Here is an 18,742-nt window from a genome sequence, read left to right as displayed (position 1 = left end):
TTTACTAAGTTTTCAGTCATACAATTCCATACCGAATATCATTGAAGGATTTAACAATCTTTTTCATTATGGAGACATTGTTATTAGTTTACCTACAGGAACTTATGAAGTACAAGCAATAGCACGTTATCTAAAATCACATATAAAATCACCAGATTCATTGAAATTGAAAGGTAATACCAATACTTTGAAGGTGGAATTAACATGTACACAACCTGTTTACTTCAATAAAGAACATTCGATTGACCCTTTACTGGGGTTTACTAAACATGAGGTGTTAGAAAAAATGATCACTCATAAATCAGACGAAATTGTACAGATTCATAGTGTCAATACAGTTGCTATTAACTGTAATATAGCATCCGGTTCATATAGAAACGGGAAACCAGGACATACTATATATGAATTTTCTCCATTAGTTCCACCAGGATTTAAAATCGTACAAGAACCATCTCCAGTCATTTACTTTCCAGTTATCGGTGAAGTGATCAGCAATATAACACTTGTTATAACAGATCAAAGCCAGAACTTGGTGGATTTTCGCGGAGAGACAATCACCATCAGATTACATCTAAAGAAAAATGGGTATTGATTTTCGAAAGTATAAAATGGATTACACTGCGGTGAAAGCAACTAGTATTCAAAGAACGCCTTACCGAGCGTTAACACCATCAAATATTTACTTTCTACAAAGTATAGGACTTTTGATTAAACCAAAATGGAAGAAATACTAAATGTGAACAAAAGAGTGAGTTTTGAGGAGAGAATAACGGATTTTGAGTATCACACCCATCAACCCTATAACCAATCATTGGAAAATTCTGATGAAATTATAATTGCCGTGCAACAGCAAGACATCTACACTGTTCCAGCCAAGAGTTTTCTCTACATTCAAGGACAATTGGTTCAAGAAGGAAAAGCAACTATAGATCCAAGTGTATTGAGATTTGTAAGAAATGGATTTTTGTTTTTGTTTGACGAAATCAAGTATCAGTTGAATGGTGTATTGATTGACCATGTTCGAAATCCTGGAACTGTTAGTACATTAAAAGGTTATGCGTCTCTTAGCCCGGACAAGGCATTAGGATTAGAAATGAGTGGTTGGATGATGCCTGAAGAATATGTGAAATTAGCTGATGAAAAAGGCAACTTTGACGCTTGCATCCCACTAGACATCATAATGGGTTTCTTCGAAGATTATAATCAAATAATTCTACAGGGAAAACATGAATTAATTCTACATCGCAGCAGAACGGATAATGATTGTATTCAAGTTGTAGGGGAACACGCTGATGTTAAGGCCTCCATTAAATTAAAATCAGTCCAGTGGAAAATGCCTTATGTTAAAGTTTCTGATGAACAAAGGTTAAAATTTTTAACAATAAATAATAAAAAGGAATAACGGTCACATGGCATTCCGATCATGGGATTTAATAGAATATCCCTCTCTACCTGCTACAAAGAAGCATACTTGGGCGGTGAAAACTACAACAAATTTAGAAAAACCTCGATATGTTATAATTGCATTTCAGACAAACAAAAAGAATAATTTAAAGACTGACATGTCTGAGTTCCATCATTGTAATATATCAAATGTTAAATTGCACCTAAATTCAGAGGTTTATCCTTATGATGATCTTAACATAGACTTCTCAAAGAATCACTTTTCAATGCTATACTATATGTATCAAAATTTCCAGCACAGTTATTATGGAAAGGAAAATGAACCTATTTTAAGCAAGGAACAGTTCAGGGATGAGGGACCGATTATCGTCATAGATTGCTCGCGTCAAATAGAAGCGGTTAAAGCCAGTTCCGTTGACATTAGAATAGAATTGGAAGCTGCAGAAAATTTTAAAGCTGGTACAACAGCCTACGCTAAAATTTTACATGATGCACTAGTTGAATATAATCCATTAACAGGTTTAGTTAGAAGAATATAAGGGAGGGGAGGTAGTATTAATAGAGGAGATTTGGAGGAGAAAATCAGTTCATAATGCGTGCTGGTGTAATTGACTTCCAGGGTTATCTTACACCTCAAAACTGTTATATTGCCAAGGAAGTGACTATCATAGATGTGGACTCTCCTTCAGTGTTTTGGCATTGGTTATTCAAACCTCCTTCTCAAGAAGATATCCAAAATTTATCTACAAACAAATGGGTATTTCATAACCTTCATGGAATAAATTGGTATGATGGAGATGTAGAATATTCTGAATTAAAAAGCTTGTGTCAAAAATCAACAGAAAATTTCACGATATTGTTTGCTAAAGGTCTTGAAAAATCTGTTTTTCTTGAAAAACTTATTGGAAAAGAAGTCTTTGATCTTCAAGATTTTGGCTGCCCATCACTGAAATGTCTCACTTCAACAATGGAATTTATTAAATGTATCTACCATTGTGGAAAGAAATCCAACTGTTCATTAAAATTTGCAAAGATATTAGCCGATTGGATTTCAAATAATAGATCAAAGGTGGATCTTTATGATGCAAGAATAAGAGAAAAAACATTCAATCATTGGACGGGATCAGTGAATGCAAGTTTACTTTCATTTAATGGCTTCTTCTACACAAGAAAACACTCGTTAAAATGTATTTATTGCGGGCTTGAACTTTTAGACAATATTCACTTTTGCCCTTGTGCTGTACATAAATTAAATAATCCAAAGTGCATTTGGTTTGTAAAAAATGGTTTAATAGAATAAACAATTTTTTTTAATCTCTTGTTTACTTTTTTGTTTTTCCTAACCTAATTATGATATAGTTTAAGGGGAAAAAAAACCATTTTTTTCTTTTCAGCCTTTATTACTAAAAAGCAGAAATTATTATTCAACACAAGTAAGTAAAGCGTAAACGCTTATCAGTTTTAAAGATATTGGATTTACATTTTTAAAAAGTAATGGTATAATACAATTGTTCTTACATATAACAACATAAGGATTTCTGCTTGAAGTATGATTTAATCTTAAAGAGTACTTTACACTATTCAATGAAGTAGGACCAATGCTTTTAAAAATAAATACAAAAACTGTTAATTTGTTAAAAAAAGATAAATATGGAATACCATTCACATTTTTTCGGTTTAAAAAGTTCAAATTGTTTACTGCAACTAGGTATATGAGGAATAAATAATTTAGAATAAAAGTTTTTTAAATTTACAAAAATGTGGTATTCATTTGTATTGTTTTGTACAGCAAAAGAAGCTATAATAAAGCTTGCAAACATTTTCAAATTTCGTTTTATAATTTCTAAAACTTCATCCATTGGATGGAAAAAAATTCTTTCAATTAGCTGAAGGATTTCCTCATTTAAATATGCATCATCGCCACATTTTAACAAACAAAAAAATTATTCTTAAAATCCTATTGCTTTAGTATTTATTCCATTAGCATCAATTATACGTTTATCATCATGTGGGGATAAACTTATTTTATTTATTTTTACAGTAAACATATCATGTTTTATGGATTTTATATTGTTAACTGGTGTTCTCATCACACATTTGGTTTGCAAACACTTCAAATAGTCCTTATATTGAATAAATTTTTTTAAAGCAGAATTTTGGATTCCCTTAGCCTTTAAAATTTCCTTGAAATTATCTTCAAAACGTATTGCATACATTTTCGCTTTAAGACCTACAAATTCTGTAATAATTCTCCCACAAGCTTCATCTTTAAATTTTCCGAGTTTCTTCTTGTTTTTAGTTGAAAAACAGAGGTGATCATTAGGGTAATCTGAAGTATCCAAATAATCTAACATAGCTAACATATCCTGAAATATACAGTTTGTCCTTATGAAGTATATGAATGAATCTGTATCCATATATGCAAGCGAGAGCTTCTCTGGACCGTACTTAGGAAGCATTACTTCGTAATGATACTCATACATAGTGTGCTTAGCTAAGTCTAAAACACTTAAACCTATGTATATCGGTTTCACGAATTTTATAACAGTTTTGGCCATATGTACTGCTGCTAAATTTTCTCCATAAAGTGTTCGATCTATAAATGTTGGTTTTGAAATTAACTTTTCCAATTTCTTGGCGTCACATACTAACTTTATATTTCTTCTATTTCGCAGATTTTCCATCGTTTTCCCATAAACTGAATTGTTATAAAGCTTATATAAATCTTTTTCAAAGTTATTCGATGCAGATGCACGAAGATTGGTATTATATTCAATGAATGGTCTTAAAAATTCACGTTGACGAAATTTCAACACTCTATTTTTTTTAAAATAATCCCATGTCTTAGGGCTTGTTTTAAAGCTACGTAATGAACAATGTAATTATTTCTATCGTTTAAATGAGGAACCAACTTTGTTTGTTTGTTAATTTTGATGACTTCTGGCAAGAAAGGTAAATCGTTATGTAATTGGTGCAATTCTTTTGGATAAGCTAAGTCTACATCTAAAATGTATCCATAGTCTGAATTTTCCTCAATATTCTCTAAATTTACTTCTTTTGGTGATATCCATGTAAATTCTGCATAAGGTAATGGTTTTATCATTGAATTACCATATAAATTGTTACAATCTTGATATGAGATAAATGTACTATCTAAATTTGGATCATAATCTTGTAAATACTTGTTGTTGGCTTTGCAATGGCGCTGAGAAACTTGACAAATTCCACCACGAATACCTTTTTCAACCATCAAAATCATAGAATAATCTTGGAGTAATTCGAGCTCCACGTGTGTTAAACGTAACATAGCGTCCCACGATAGTCCAGGTAAGGTATAATAGTGAGCAGGATCAAGAAAATGTGTTTTCATTGTGACATCACGGAAATTTTCAAAGATAACTGATAAAAAAATTACATCTGATTTTAAGTAATGGTCGCTGTAGTCACCCAAATTTTTACATTTAAAAACTGACCATACTTTTTTGGCATGTTTATAATCTTCTTCTGTTATTGAGGAACATGTTAATTTATTAGAAAATTCTTCAATTGAAGGTAAGGTAGTCACTTGTAATTTGTCAAAAGATGTTATATAGTCATAGGGAAAAACACCCTTTCTAGTTAAAAGTTTAATCTCTTCCTCGTTCTAAAATCTCTCCAGTTCTCTAAATGTGGGTAGATTTCTCACTAAACTGTCCAAGCTTGCAGGCATGAACCTGTATGTATCTAAAAATCTAATTGAAAAATCATCGTTTACTTTCTTGGAAAATGATATGTATTTTTCTTCGGTATTTGGAATCACAAATATTTCTTTATTGTCGTATCCAAGATTTTTCACTATATAGTGACTGTCGTACCCACTTAAATTGTGGAAAAAAACTGGTAAAAATTTCGGATTTCTAACTTTTAAATTACAGGAGTTGTGGGCAGCTCCTCTAAATTTTCCTGTCAAATGGCAATGATCATGAACTTTCTTATCATCAAGTTGAAACGCTTCACCACACATAAAACACTCATTTGCAGATTCAAATAAAGTTTGTTCTTCCTGAGTGAGAGGAATCATTGGTGCGTTTAATTTATAGATTTTTGAAACTTCCTCGGCTATAGTTTTAATGCATTTTATAAATTGTTCAGCCACATCTTTTCCTCGGTATAAATAAGGTTTTTTAGGTATATTTGAAGGTATGTTGGCCACATCATCTGTTGTTTTCACATACAAACAAAAACTCATGGCTTCATGCTTTTGATATGGTATTGTTTTTTTATTAACAGTCAATTGCAAATCATGCTCTATAGGATGTAAAATTGATTCAAAATCTGCATAAACTACAAAATGTATTCTCGTACCTCGTTCCATATTTTCAAATTTGATATATGGCTTATCAGTTGGTAGTTCTATTCTAACTGGTTTATTGTTGTTACAAAGTTCCAGATGTTCTTGCAGTTTTCTTTTCCCATCGTGTTTTAAGTAAAAGTGTGTGAAACACCTCTTGCAGGTAACTATTTTACCAGTATTCCTGGTTAATTGACTATGAATAAGACGTTCAAAGTTTTGAATGTATATATAATGTTGTACATTATCTTTGTTAATTAGTAATAAATCGCGATGATCGCCCAGTTCTTGTTTACAGATTTTTAATGGATAAACATTCTGTTTTTTATCTAATCCAAACACATTAATTGATATATTATTCTTTTTTTCAAATTTTCTTATTTCATGCAAAGGTGTGGGAAATGTAATGTTTGAAAAATCATACCTTTGCAATAAATCAGGAGTATACTTGCTTACTCTATGAGGTGTTATTTTTACGAATTTAGCTAAAACAGCATATTGGAAACATTTTAAATCATTACTTTTAACATTAATACAAGCACGTTTACGAGCTACATTGGTAGGTAAAGGTATATATGAACTACCTTTTAGTGGTTTGTACTTGTTGATTTTTAGACGAGCTCCATCGACTCCAAATAAAGACCAATTGCTTTTTTTTAATTGTGTCTCCTCCAGTTCTTCTTGTAACTTGATAAAAGCTTTATTCAACACATCTTCTAAATTTGTCTCTTCTACTGCAATAATATTTTTGGTCTTTACTGCTGTTTCTAATTCTTCTCCTAAGTGATTGTACAATTTACATTCAACAAATATGTTGAATTTAATACTATTATGTTCCTGGAGTGCTTCTTTTAAGCAATTTATTATTTTATCTTTAATTGATAGTAGAAATGAATAGAGATCAAAATTATGTTTGGATCGTATAAAAAATGATTTTAATCGGTCAGAAAATCCAGTCTCATATGGTAAAATACCTTCACTATCATGAGATTGCGCTAAAAGAGTTCCCCTCTTAGGTTCTGTTTTGGCTTTCTTTTGTGGTGGTGTTCTGGTACAGTATGCTTCATGTCGAATTAAGTTATAATAATTATCAAATTGGTTTCCACATTTCGTACAAAGTCCTTCAAATTCTTCTCGACATTGTTCTTCATGACGTTTTCTTTTTCTTATGCTTGACAAATCTGTTAAGCATTTATTACAGATGTTTTTCTTTATACGATTATCCATTTGAATAAGTGAGAAGTAATTAATAAATTTAGAGCTATTATCTATACCTGGTTGACAATGCTAAATGAGTTATTGTGTTAATTTATACCTTTATAAATGATGAGTTTTCAAGCTCAGTCAATATTGATCTTCCAAATTTGGTTTTCACGGCCTTGAAAGAAATTACTTTATTGCTTTCACCTATTGTTAACTCCTTAATGGATTTCGTATGTAGCTGGATGGAAGCTTGGTTTAAACTTGTCTTCAACAAATCTGCCATCTACAAATATTACAAATATATGCAAAATAATATTACAAAAGATTAGATGTATGCACTGTGTGCAATGCCACATTAAAAATTCAATACAAGTAACATAAATACATACAAAATAAAAAAAATATAAGATGTTACTCACTGTGGTAATAAATACTTGTTCTCAGACTGATCAACTAGTATTGATGGCACTTCTTCAGTTAGCGAACCTTTAAATACTGTTTCAAATTTTTTCTATTTCCGTAAACATGTTTTTTACAAATTAATATTTTTTCCTTTTTAAAACTCTAGTTGTGTATTCCCATATAGATTATTTTAGAAATTAATCACTTTAGATAATAATAATAATCATCTAATATAATTCTTTTAATGAAGTCATTACTCTTTGTCCTATTTTGGATGATTTCTTATTAAAAAAAAAAAAAAACAGACATATTTAAACATAATTCCTTTATTTATTTTATACAACTTTTAAGTTTCAACACATCTCTCAACAATTTTCTTTAAGTAATCAAATTGTTTACTAACAACTTCAAACCGATTTGCTAAGGTAAAATATTCTTTCTTTAATAAATTTATTTGTGTTGGCTTATAAGTTAACAGTTCTTCCAACCATGAGGGTTTTGCTGTTAAAACAATAGTTTTATGGGTGAATTTTTCAAAAAAGATGATCGAATTTTGAAGATGAATTTCTTCAGGACAGCATTCATACTTCTTGTTGAAAAACTCTTCAATTATTGTTTTCTTCTTCTGCAAAGTCAACCATTCCTCTTCGTTCAGATAGATCCCACATTTCTTACTTGATCTTACAGCCACAACTGGTTTCCAATCCTGCGATAAGCCTATCACCAGCTGTTTAGAATTGAAATTGTTTAATGGATAACTGGTGGTGAGCTGTAACGCTAATTCACAAGCCATTTTGTAATAAACTGAAGTTAAAGAGGAAAATATAAAAATTAACTTGTATTTCCCCCACTTTTGAACAGTTTATATATCCCACTTTCAATTTCGAAGTATAACCACTCAATGATATCACACATACAAGTGTCTGGTACGTTTTCCAGATAAGGATAAGACTTTATACACGTTGTAAAATGATTATTACTTGCTTTCATAATATACGTTTTAGCCAACTCTTCTAACTCTAATATTTTGTGGTGAATATCGATATAAGAATTTGCTACATCCAAATTTGTCAATGTAATGTTTGGAAAAGAAGATATAAATTTTCTATAGTTGTTACTTGCCGAAAGTAGTTTCATGTAGTAAGCCATTATAACAAAAATATACTTGATGCTTAGATAACCCTTATTAATTTATTTTTAATTTGCTTAGGACTACCTTGAAAGAAGGAAAGTCTAAATCTACTGATCAGTACGCTGTGTTTCACTTAATCAAGTTGAACCCCCACCCATTACCAATTTAATTTAAGGTCCATTACCCCTTCCAACAAATAAAACTACCGGCTAATCATTTTTAAATAAAAAGAAAATTAATCACTACAGTACTTACAGCCAGGTTAAAAGTTCAATTGTTGAAAGATTTAATAAAACTTTTAAAACTATGATGTATCAATTGTTTAGTCTTAGAGGAAACTACAATTATACAAAGCATTTACCTGATCTCATAAATACCTACAACAACAAAGTACACCGTACAATTGGTATGACACCATCAGAAGTAAATTCTGGCAATGAAGCATTCTTACTAGCTAATGTTTACTCTTCTAAAGTAAAAAGAAAAGATAAACAACGATTTAAAGAAGGAGACTATGTACGTGTTTCGAAAAAAGAACTATATTTAGCAGAGGTTATACACCCAATTGGAGCACTGAAATATTTAAAATTAAAAATGTTCGCAGCACTATTCCATACACTTACCTGTTGGAAGATTTGACATGACAGTCTATTTAAGGAGCATTTTATACACAAGAACTGCAGAAAACTAAATATAAAGATGTATATCTTGTAGAAAAAATTCTAAGACGTAAAAAAAATAAGCTGTATGTAAAGTGGTTAGGTTTTAAGAAACCTTCTTGGATAAATAAAAATGATTTAGTGGAATAATAAAGTTTTTGTAATAATTTTTTTTTTTTTCATTAACCTTTACATACCTTTATTAGTACATACCTTTATTATTTCCTACCACCTATACATACCTTTACCTTTATATATTTTTTAAATAAACTGGATTTAAACAAGTGTAAATCAGACATAATAGGGTCACAAAGGTTACAAGATAGCTAAATAAGAGAGATTCTTCTGAGTGGAGGGGGTAAAAAACTACCGGCTAATTCTTTTTTAATTTGGGTCAAATTATTAAATAGTATATATTTTTAATAAATTAGATTTAAACAAGTGTAAATCAGTTATCAGAGATAATAGGGTCACAAAGGTTACAAGATAACTAAAGAGAGAATTATATTTGTTGTTCTTCTGAGTGGAGGGGGTAAAAAACCGATGTTTTGCTACACACACTATAGGCCGGGGGGGTGGAAAAGTGTCCTGAAACAGACAAAATCTATCTACTAATAGCGAAACCTACTTTTAAAGACAGGACGATCTACTCAGTGACGCTGACTGCTGTACATCTGGACTTTGAACAGATCACGATGAACAAACCAATCTATGTTGGGATGGCCATTCTTGATCTGTCCAAAGTCCGGATGTATGACTTTCACTACAGTACAATGCTGACCAACTAAAACTTTTATACACAGACACAGCCTCATGTACTTAGTAAAGACGAGAGACTTTTACGAGGACATAACTACAATGATGGACGAATTTGACACCAGTGACACCCTGACGGACATCCATGTAAAAACAACAGAAATAAGAAGGTGTTGGGGAAGTTCAAGGATGAAGCCAGTGGAGAGCCTGTATCTGAATTCGTGGGCCTCCGCGCAAAGGTGTACGCAATACGCATCCGCGGCCTAGAGAAGAAGCGGGCGAAAGGGATAAAGAAGGCAGCCGTAGATAAAAAAATCACCTTTGATGATTATATGGCTGCCCTGTTCGAGGGAAAAGAGTTTAGGGTCATTCCATGTCAAATCAACACAAAAAAAGACCATTTTTGATCTCACCATCTCGGATTTTCTTGAAATTTGGCACATGTGTACTATTGGTATAGACTTGGAAAAATATGAAATTTTACTGTGATATGTCAGCTGGGTTATGAGTTACAGGGCTGTAAAGTTGCCAAAAATGGGCTGAAAAACAGGGAACCCCGTGTTTTTAAATTACTGTAGAAGCTTTCCTAATTGAGCTACAGACTTGGGATTGGTGTCATTTTATAGCATATATAATGCCCTTTCCTGTGATATGCGACACCATATGGGTTAGTATAAAAAAAGTTTGTTAAATTTAAATTTAAAATTTAAATTTTTTAAAAAGTACATATTTTAAATTTAATTCCATGAATAGCTAGTAGTGTTATGAATCACTGGGCAAAATATTAATTTGGGACGACAATGGCTTCATTGTTAAAAAAATTTAAGACTAAAGCTCCTTTTCATGGAAAATATATTTTAATAAAATTAAAGTAATAAATAAATTGAAAATAGTAATAATGAATCAATGAATCATAATTAATAATTATTAAGATTTAAAATATTGATTTTGAAATCATTTTTAGAATTAATAATTATGATTACAGTAATTAATCATATTAATTATAATATATTATTTTAATGAAATTATGCAGTTAATCAAATTATACAAAAATAATTCAATTCAATATCTTTGTTCAAGAACAGTCTTCTTTGGCTGAGATAACAGCCTCTTTAAGTTGGTTTAAGTCGGCAAAGGGCCTTTTGATGGCATAGGGGGGGTTCGGTAAAGAGACTGGCAGCTCGTGCCAGTTTGCAACGACTCTATGGAAATCAAATCCAAACTTCACTACAACTTTTTGAGTGGGAAGTAGAAAACATCACCAACATAGACTTTGCATATTCAACCCAGGAAGACCGTTGAATCTATTTTTTAAAAAATCGGTTTGCTCAAGCATTGGCTATTAAAGGAACACAGCATTACCATGCTTTCATTCCCAGAAGTAAATCCAAAATATTGGTTAAAAACTTTTCTATGAACTCAGAAGCTTGCGAAATGGAAGTTTCAAAATTCCCTGATAATCTAAAATTAGCCGACATATCAGGTTATATCAGTGTAGTCTATAAAGAAACTGGTGGCTTGGATATGTTTTAGAGAAAAATGAAGAACTTGATGAAGTAAAAGTAACTTTTCTTCATCCAGCTAGACCCTCTAAATCATCTCGCATCCAAGAAATGCCGATATTCTTTGGGTCTCAGTAGTGGATGTTTTGATAAAAATTGATCCTGTGACTCTGACTGGAAGAACCTACATAAGTCCTACTAGAAAGTGATGCATGTCGAACAAATGAAGCCTTTTCAAACTTAAAATAATAAAGAGATCCTATTACTTAACAGTATGTTTTACTTTGGACTTATTAGTGGAATTATTACTAGCATTATGCTATTAACATGAATTCAGAGTTGAATTAATCGGATTGGAGCTTTAGTCTTAAAATTTTTTAACAATGAAGCCATTGCTGTCCCAAATTAATATTTTGCCCAGTGATTCATAACAATACAATTCATGGAATTAATTTTAAAATTTTAAAATATGTACTTTTTAAAAAATTTAAAATTTAAATTTTAAATTTAAATTTAACAAACTTTATTTATCCTAACCCAGGGGTCGGCAACCGCGGCTCGCGAGCCGCATGCGGCTCTTTTATCCAAATTTTGTGGCTCTTCAGCCTGTTTAAAATAAATTGTATATTTCAATTTTATTGAAACAAATGAAACTTTCATTTATTAAAGTAAAGATATTTTTTTATAAAGAATTTTAAATGTGATAGGTTTGAAATTGAATAGAATTATATTAAAATACAGTACGTAATATATAGGACTGCCGCCATTTTCATTCAAACACAGGTTTAGTTATTATCTATTTGTTTATTTACTTTGCAATATGTGAAAATAAATATATTGAATTTGAATTGAATTTGAAAATGTTTATTTACAATTTAAATGGTTTTATACAAATATATTTAAAAGGAGGTTTCAGGCTGCATGCCTATATATAAAACATTTAAATGTTATTGAATATCATAAAATAATAATTTGTGAATACAAATGATCATCAGAGGTTTTTACACTATCATCCTTGCGGCTCTTGGTAAGATTTATTAAAATTATTTAAGGAGAAATGGCACACTACTTAAAATAGGTTGCCGACCCCTGTCCTAACCCATATGGTGTCGCATATCACAGGAAAGGGCATTATATCTGCTATAAAATGACACCAATCCCAAGTCTCTAGCTCAATTAGGAAAGCTTCTACAGTAATTCAAAAACACGGGGTTCCCTGTTTTTCAGCCCATTTTTGGCAACTTTACAGCCCTGTAACTCATAAACCAGTTGACATATCACAGTAAAATTTCATATTTTTCCAAATCTATACCAATAGTACACATGTGCCAAATTTCAAGAAAATCCGAGATGGTGAGGTTCAGACCCCGTGTTGATTTGACATGGAATGACCCTTTACAACAACGTTTAGAACAATAATTTCTAAAGAACATAAACTCTTTTCCGTCGAACAGCGAAAAGTATCCCTTTCGCACCACGACGACAAACGCCATCTAGTCGATCGTGTACATACTCTCGCCCATGGCCACTTTACCATAGCGGACTTGCCTGTGTAAAGTTGTGGATTTTTTGTAAATATATATATTTCATATACTATGTACATGGTTACCTTGTTTAGAGTAGGTCTTTTTTTCTTTGTTCTAGTCAATCTTTATTTATTAATTTTTTTTAAACTTATTTTTGTAAATATTTTTTCCCATATATTATTATTTTTGTAAATATTTTTTTCCATTTATTAGTATTTAGTTATTTTTGTAAATATTTTTTCCCATATATTATTATTTTTGTAAATATTTTTTTCCATTTAGTATTATTAGTATTTAGTATTAAGTTTTTTCTAATTAATAGTTTATTAAAATAAAAAAAAATAAAAAAAATTAATAAATAAAAAAAGGTGGTGGGTATTAGTTTTAAGTTATTTTATTTTATGTAAATAGGCTGTGTGAATGTTGGTGGAGGGTGTGTGAATGCAATGTAGATAGATTTCCTGTGCCATGTACATAGCTTAGTAATATATATACAGAAGCGAGAGAGCGTTCCTTATTAGTTCCCATCATGCGCTTGATAAAGCAACATCACACCCTCTCCGTGCAAAACCTTGACGACAGGGCCTCTTCCAAGAAATGTTCCAAACACTGTCCGCTTTTCCCAGATTCCATTATATGTTTAATATGTGGGCCGTCCAATTGTGGGAAAACTTACCTGATGTTGAGCTTAATATACGATTCAAAGGGGTTGAGATATGAAAATATATATTTGTTTGCAAAGTCATTACAACAGCCCAAGTACCGGAAGCTAGCTCAAATTTTAGAACCTTTAAAAGATATTGGGTACTTCGAATTTGAAGACAATTCTCAAGTTCCCCCACCTAAAGAGGCCCTGCCAAATTCAATAATTATTTTCGATGATATAGCATGTGACAAGCAAGATAATAAGAGCCTATTTTTGTATGGGGCGCCACAGTGGAGTTGATATATTTTATCTAAGTCAAAGTTATACTAGAGTTCCTAAGCACTTAGTAAGAGAAAATGCAAATTTCCTAATACTCTTTCGGCAAGATAAATTAAATTTGAGAAGAATTTACTATGACCATATCAATTCCGACATGGAATTCAAAACTTTTAGAAAAATTTGCCACTGGAAAGAAAATAGATATGGTTTTCTAGTGTTGGACAAAGATAGACAGATTTTGAGGGAAGGTATCGAAAAGGTTTCGAAGCCTATATAATACCTTAACTACGTACTTGAAGATCATTGTTCATTGAGCCATGGAGGGGTCAACTAGTGACGTTGTAATGCGTGAAATTATCGAAACCAGAAAGGCGATTCAAGAAAAGTGTAATTTATTGAAGAGAAACAGAGAAGAGACCGATGAATATTTGAAAATGAAATATGAACCTTTATTGAGTCCATTGAAAGCATTGGTGGAAAAGCAGGAAAAGCCACCACTTGAATTAAAACAATTTCCTAAACCGGAAGTAGCTATTTGTGAAACACCCCTTCCACCTCCAAAGAGACTAAAATTTCTGAGGCTGGAATCAGCTACAACACCGCCGTCAAGATTAACAAAAACATGGCATGAAGAACTTTCAACCCCAAAGCGACCGGAAGTTCTAAAGTTATGTTCTACTGCTTCTGCTGAAGCAACCAGCCCGCTTCAAGAGGTACGAGAACAAGCACAAACGCCCGAAGGGAAGGAAATTTCAGCAAAATATTTGAAGGAAGTTGGAGAAATGTCTTCAAAATATATCAAAAAATTTGTCAAAAATGAGACCAAGGACTTGGATATGATATATGGCGTAGTTTATGACGGTCGGAGATTTAGTATTGGTGACACAGTGGTCTCCATCAGCAAAGATATTCTATCTGTTGGTGATAATACCTATTTCGGCACACCAGGTCTTTTCGAGTTATTATTCATGACAAATCCAAACTTGTCTATGGTGAAAAAGACGGATTATATCAATTATAAGAGCATAATGATTGCTGGAGGTTTCTATCAAGAGGAACAGCAGCTGGCCAAACATCCCGACAGTTACCTAGTGGAGAAGGTTATTAAACGGAAAGGTGATAGAATTTTGGTGAAATGGTTGGGCTTAGATAATTCACACAACAGTTGGTAGAATTTTAAAAATGTTCATATATAAAGCCAGAAAAAAGTAACAACGATTCAGTTTATCATGAGACGTGCTAAAGATAAGAAGAAAAAGAAGAGAATCATCCCCACTCCTAGACGGATGGGTGGCAAATCTTCAAAATTGAGTGGAAAAGCTAAACGAATGCTGGATACGCTACCTCGCCTGCGGCTAAGTAATTTTGATCTAATTAAGTTGGCGAAATCAAATAAAATTCCTCATTTCGGAGGAGTATTCATGACTGATGAATTTCCAAAGAAACCATGGAAAAATGAACGAACCATTTTTAATTTGGATAGCAGTGTTGGCAGTGGTACTCACTGGGTTTGTTACAAGAAGAGAGGAGAATATGTTCAATTCTTCTATAGCAGTGGTGCCAATCCTCCTTCTGAATTTGTCCGATATGTAAATGGAAGTCGAATTTCATGGAACCGGAAGCAGTATCAGAAAGTTGGCACTAACAACTGCGGTCAGTTTTGTCTACTCTTCCTGCTGGATATCTTATAGACCGAGATGGGTTTAGACTTTAGAAGAGGCGATAAAAGACAGTTGCGGAGAAAAAGAGCATCATTCCAGTGAGAACAGTTGCCGAGCGAACATCGCTGACCAAAAGCAGTATTCGATTTCTTCAGTCTGCAGGTTACTACGTTCTATCATCATCATGGAAGTGTTAGATTTGGAAGAGAAATGTCAGTTTGACAATTCAATCGAGTGCATAGAATTGCATTCCCATCACCCATATGCTTCTTCAAAACGACTGCCAGGCGATAAAATACGCATTAGTGTACAACATCAAGATCTATATACGCTACCCAGTCAAAGTTTGCTCTACTTGGAAGGCAAGTTTTTAAAGGAAGACGGCTCTGCAGTTCCTGTTTCATCTAAATTGACCAATAATGCTTTTGCATTTCTATTTGATGAAATAAGATACGAACTAAGTGGAGTTGAAATAGATCGAGTAAAAAACCCAGGAATAGCTTGTACACTTAAAGGGTTGGTTTCGCTTAAGGCAGGCTGCCAGTATATTACAAACTGGGGCTGGTGCTATCCCCAAAACGATGCTCTCAACATCACTTCAGCAGAAGGATGTTTTAATTTATGCATTCCGCTATCATCGCTGCTGGGATTTTGTGAAGATTACCAGAAAATTGTGATTAATGTTAAACAAGAATTGATACTTGTTAGAAGCAGACAAGATGGAAATGCCTATACATTCAACAGATTGAATGAAGAACAAGCGGTGGAGAGGTGTAAAATTGAAATGGTGAAGCTTTGCTGGATGCTGCCCTATGTAACAGTCAACGAACATCAGAGATTGGCTCTTATGCGTCATCTTAAATCTGCTAAGGTATTTGCTCTAAGTTTTAGAAGTTGGGATCTCTATGATTACCCTTTGTTGCCGGCCACTCAGAGGCAAATCTGGACAGTAAAGACTTCTAGTCAAATGGAAAAGCCCCGATATATCATTCTAGCTTTTCAGACCGGACGTGCTAATAATGTGGAAAGCAACGCTAGTCACTTTGACCACTGTTCTATTTCAAATGTAAAACTTTATCTTAATTGTAAAGCTTTCCCATACGGTGATTTGAATGTAGATTTTTCCTCTAACCGTTTTGCCATTCTATATCATATGTATGCTTCCTTTCAAATGTCATATTATGGAGAACAAATGTATCCTCTAAGTTCTTTACAAAATTTTAAAGAGAAAACACCCTTAATTGCAATAGATTGTTCTAAACAGTGTGAATCTATCAAATGTGGCCCGGTAGATGTTAGATTGGAATTTGAATCAAAAGAAATGTTCCCGCCCAACACCACTGCATATTGTCTTATTATACACGACAGGGTGGTAGAATATAAATCTTTGACAGGTATTGTACGTCGTATGGTATAAGAAGGCTTGAAGAGCTAGTTCGGTGATCAGTATGGCTCAAACAGGCGTGCTAATAGCTGACTTCCAGTGCTTTGTAGACAGTGTAGGAGGTTATACTGTTAAAGAGCTTTCTCTGTTAGACTATAATTTTCAATCAGTCAGACATTGGATATTCAAGCCACCTGCCCAACATAAACAATGTGAAAAAAGTAGAAGAACCAATTATTGGTTAGAAAATTATTATCATAAAATTAAGTGGAATGACGGGGATATTGAATATGAAATGATTAGAGATATTTTCAAGTTTATTGATTGTAATTATATATTTGTGTTTGTTAAGGGTTATGAAAAGAAAAGATTTCTTTTGCAAAATCTGTACAGTTGTTGTGTAATTAATTTAGAAGATTATGGCTGTCCAAAACTTGATTCATTAGAAACAGCAGGAAATCAGTGTATTATACACAATACTTGTAAAGAGAAATGTACGCAATATCGAATTAAAGCCATCAGTTGCTGGCTCAATAGTAAGTTTGGTTGGAATGAGACGGAAATATTTTTGCCTTGAAGAACGAATGTGGTGACTGGCGAATGCATTGAGTTGCACACAAACCTGAATGTTGGTCACTGGCGGGGTGTAAAATCCCCGTAAACCATGAATGGATTTGTGCAGATTCTGTACAATGTATGAATGCGATTGATGCAAGGCAGCTAAAATTCCAACAACCATTAAAATAAACTGATTCGATAGCAAAACATTTCTTATTTATTTCACTTTAATGTACTAATTAGAAATTAAATATTTTATTTGTATTTGAAGTTGATTTTTAAGTTTTTATATTTTTCTGTAGATATGTATCTTTTTAGTTTTATTTCAATAAATGTATTAAGTTAAATTATTGCTTTATTTTTCAATTATTCCTTTTATTATTATAAAATTATTTTAAAAAAAATAAATAAAAAAATAAAACAAAAAAATAAAAAAAACAAAAAAAAAACAATCTTCCTCGATGACCTCCACCTTGACGTGGTGAGGAAGCTTAAGGCGGAAGCCGAACTAAGAGGGGCGCATATACAAAATTTATTTAGTTAAAAAAAAGAAAAAAACTATGCTGCAGTTTGTGCACGTTGAGGATATGACAATGGTGTGTCATCATTATTTTTACTTGCCTGTTCAAACATGTTGTGCAAGCGTGTTAACATTTCTTAAAAAGTAAGTTTTTAAGTCTACAAACATTCAAAGTTTTATTATTTATAAAACAATAAAAGCTAATAAGTTCAGTTTTAAAAATATTGTTTTTTTCTAAGAAACATATGAAGTTAACGGACAGGTTGAGTCCTGCATCAAAGGTGGGAGGTATGACTCACCTTAGAGAGAGACACTTGCAAGAGAGAGACACTTGCAAGAGAGAGAGGGAAGACAAGCACGCAATTCTATTGGCTAACTATAAGTGACGTCATAGAGTGGGGGGACTCCGTAACGGTAAAGTAGTGAAGCTTGTAAGGTAATTCGTCATTCGTTGCCCACAGCTCGAGAGGTTAATTTCTTACTTCAAAGGTAAGTAATAATACTTTTTTAAAGAAACAATATTTTGATCATGATGTGATACTTTCATGTAATATTCTTCTTTTAGATGTCTAAGTTGGCAAGCTTTTTGAATGATGTAAATACAAGGTCTGCGGGCATTGGCAAATTATCAGATCTAAGAACCGGATACTCATACGAAGTGAAGCAATTCGAAAGAATCAACACTAAATTTGGAGATGCCATCGTTGCCCATTTACATTATATTGGTCCGACAATGGACTACCCAACGAGGATCTTCCTTCCACGCAGATTTGCGGTAGT

General features: G+C 32.5%; 2 protein-coding genes across 2 annotated transcripts; both read left to right on the top strand.

Moving 5' to 3' along the window:
* The first annotated feature begins 243 nt into the window (after positions 1 to 243).
* LOC141455174 (uncharacterized) lies at positions 244 to 1,402 on the top strand. The gene has a single exon (XM_074130037.1). The coding sequence runs from the start codon at positions 719 to 721 to the stop codon at positions 1,400 to 1,402; it is 684 nt and encodes a 227-aa protein (XP_073986138.1). The 5' UTR covers positions 244 to 718.
* Positions 1,403 to 1,409: 7 nt separating this feature from the next.
* On the top strand, positions 1,410 to 1,943 carry LOC141455173 (uncharacterized). The gene has a single exon (XM_074130036.1). It carries the CDS (start codon positions 1,410 to 1,412, stop codon positions 1,941 to 1,943), a length of 534 nt encoding a protein of 177 aa, XP_073986137.1.
* Positions 1,944 to 18,742: the final 16,799 nt, after the last annotated feature.

This window comes from Rhodnius prolixus, unplaced genomic scaffold, assembly GCF_049639745.1.
Source record: "Rhodnius prolixus isolate KJV_2025 unplaced genomic scaffold, Rpr scaffold_27, whole genome shotgun sequence".
In the NCBI taxonomy this organism is placed as follows: Eukaryota; Metazoa; Arthropoda; class Insecta; order Hemiptera; family Reduviidae; genus Rhodnius; species Rhodnius prolixus.
Note: the sequence above shows the minus strand (reverse complement) of the source record. Positions and strands in the feature narration are given on the sequence as shown.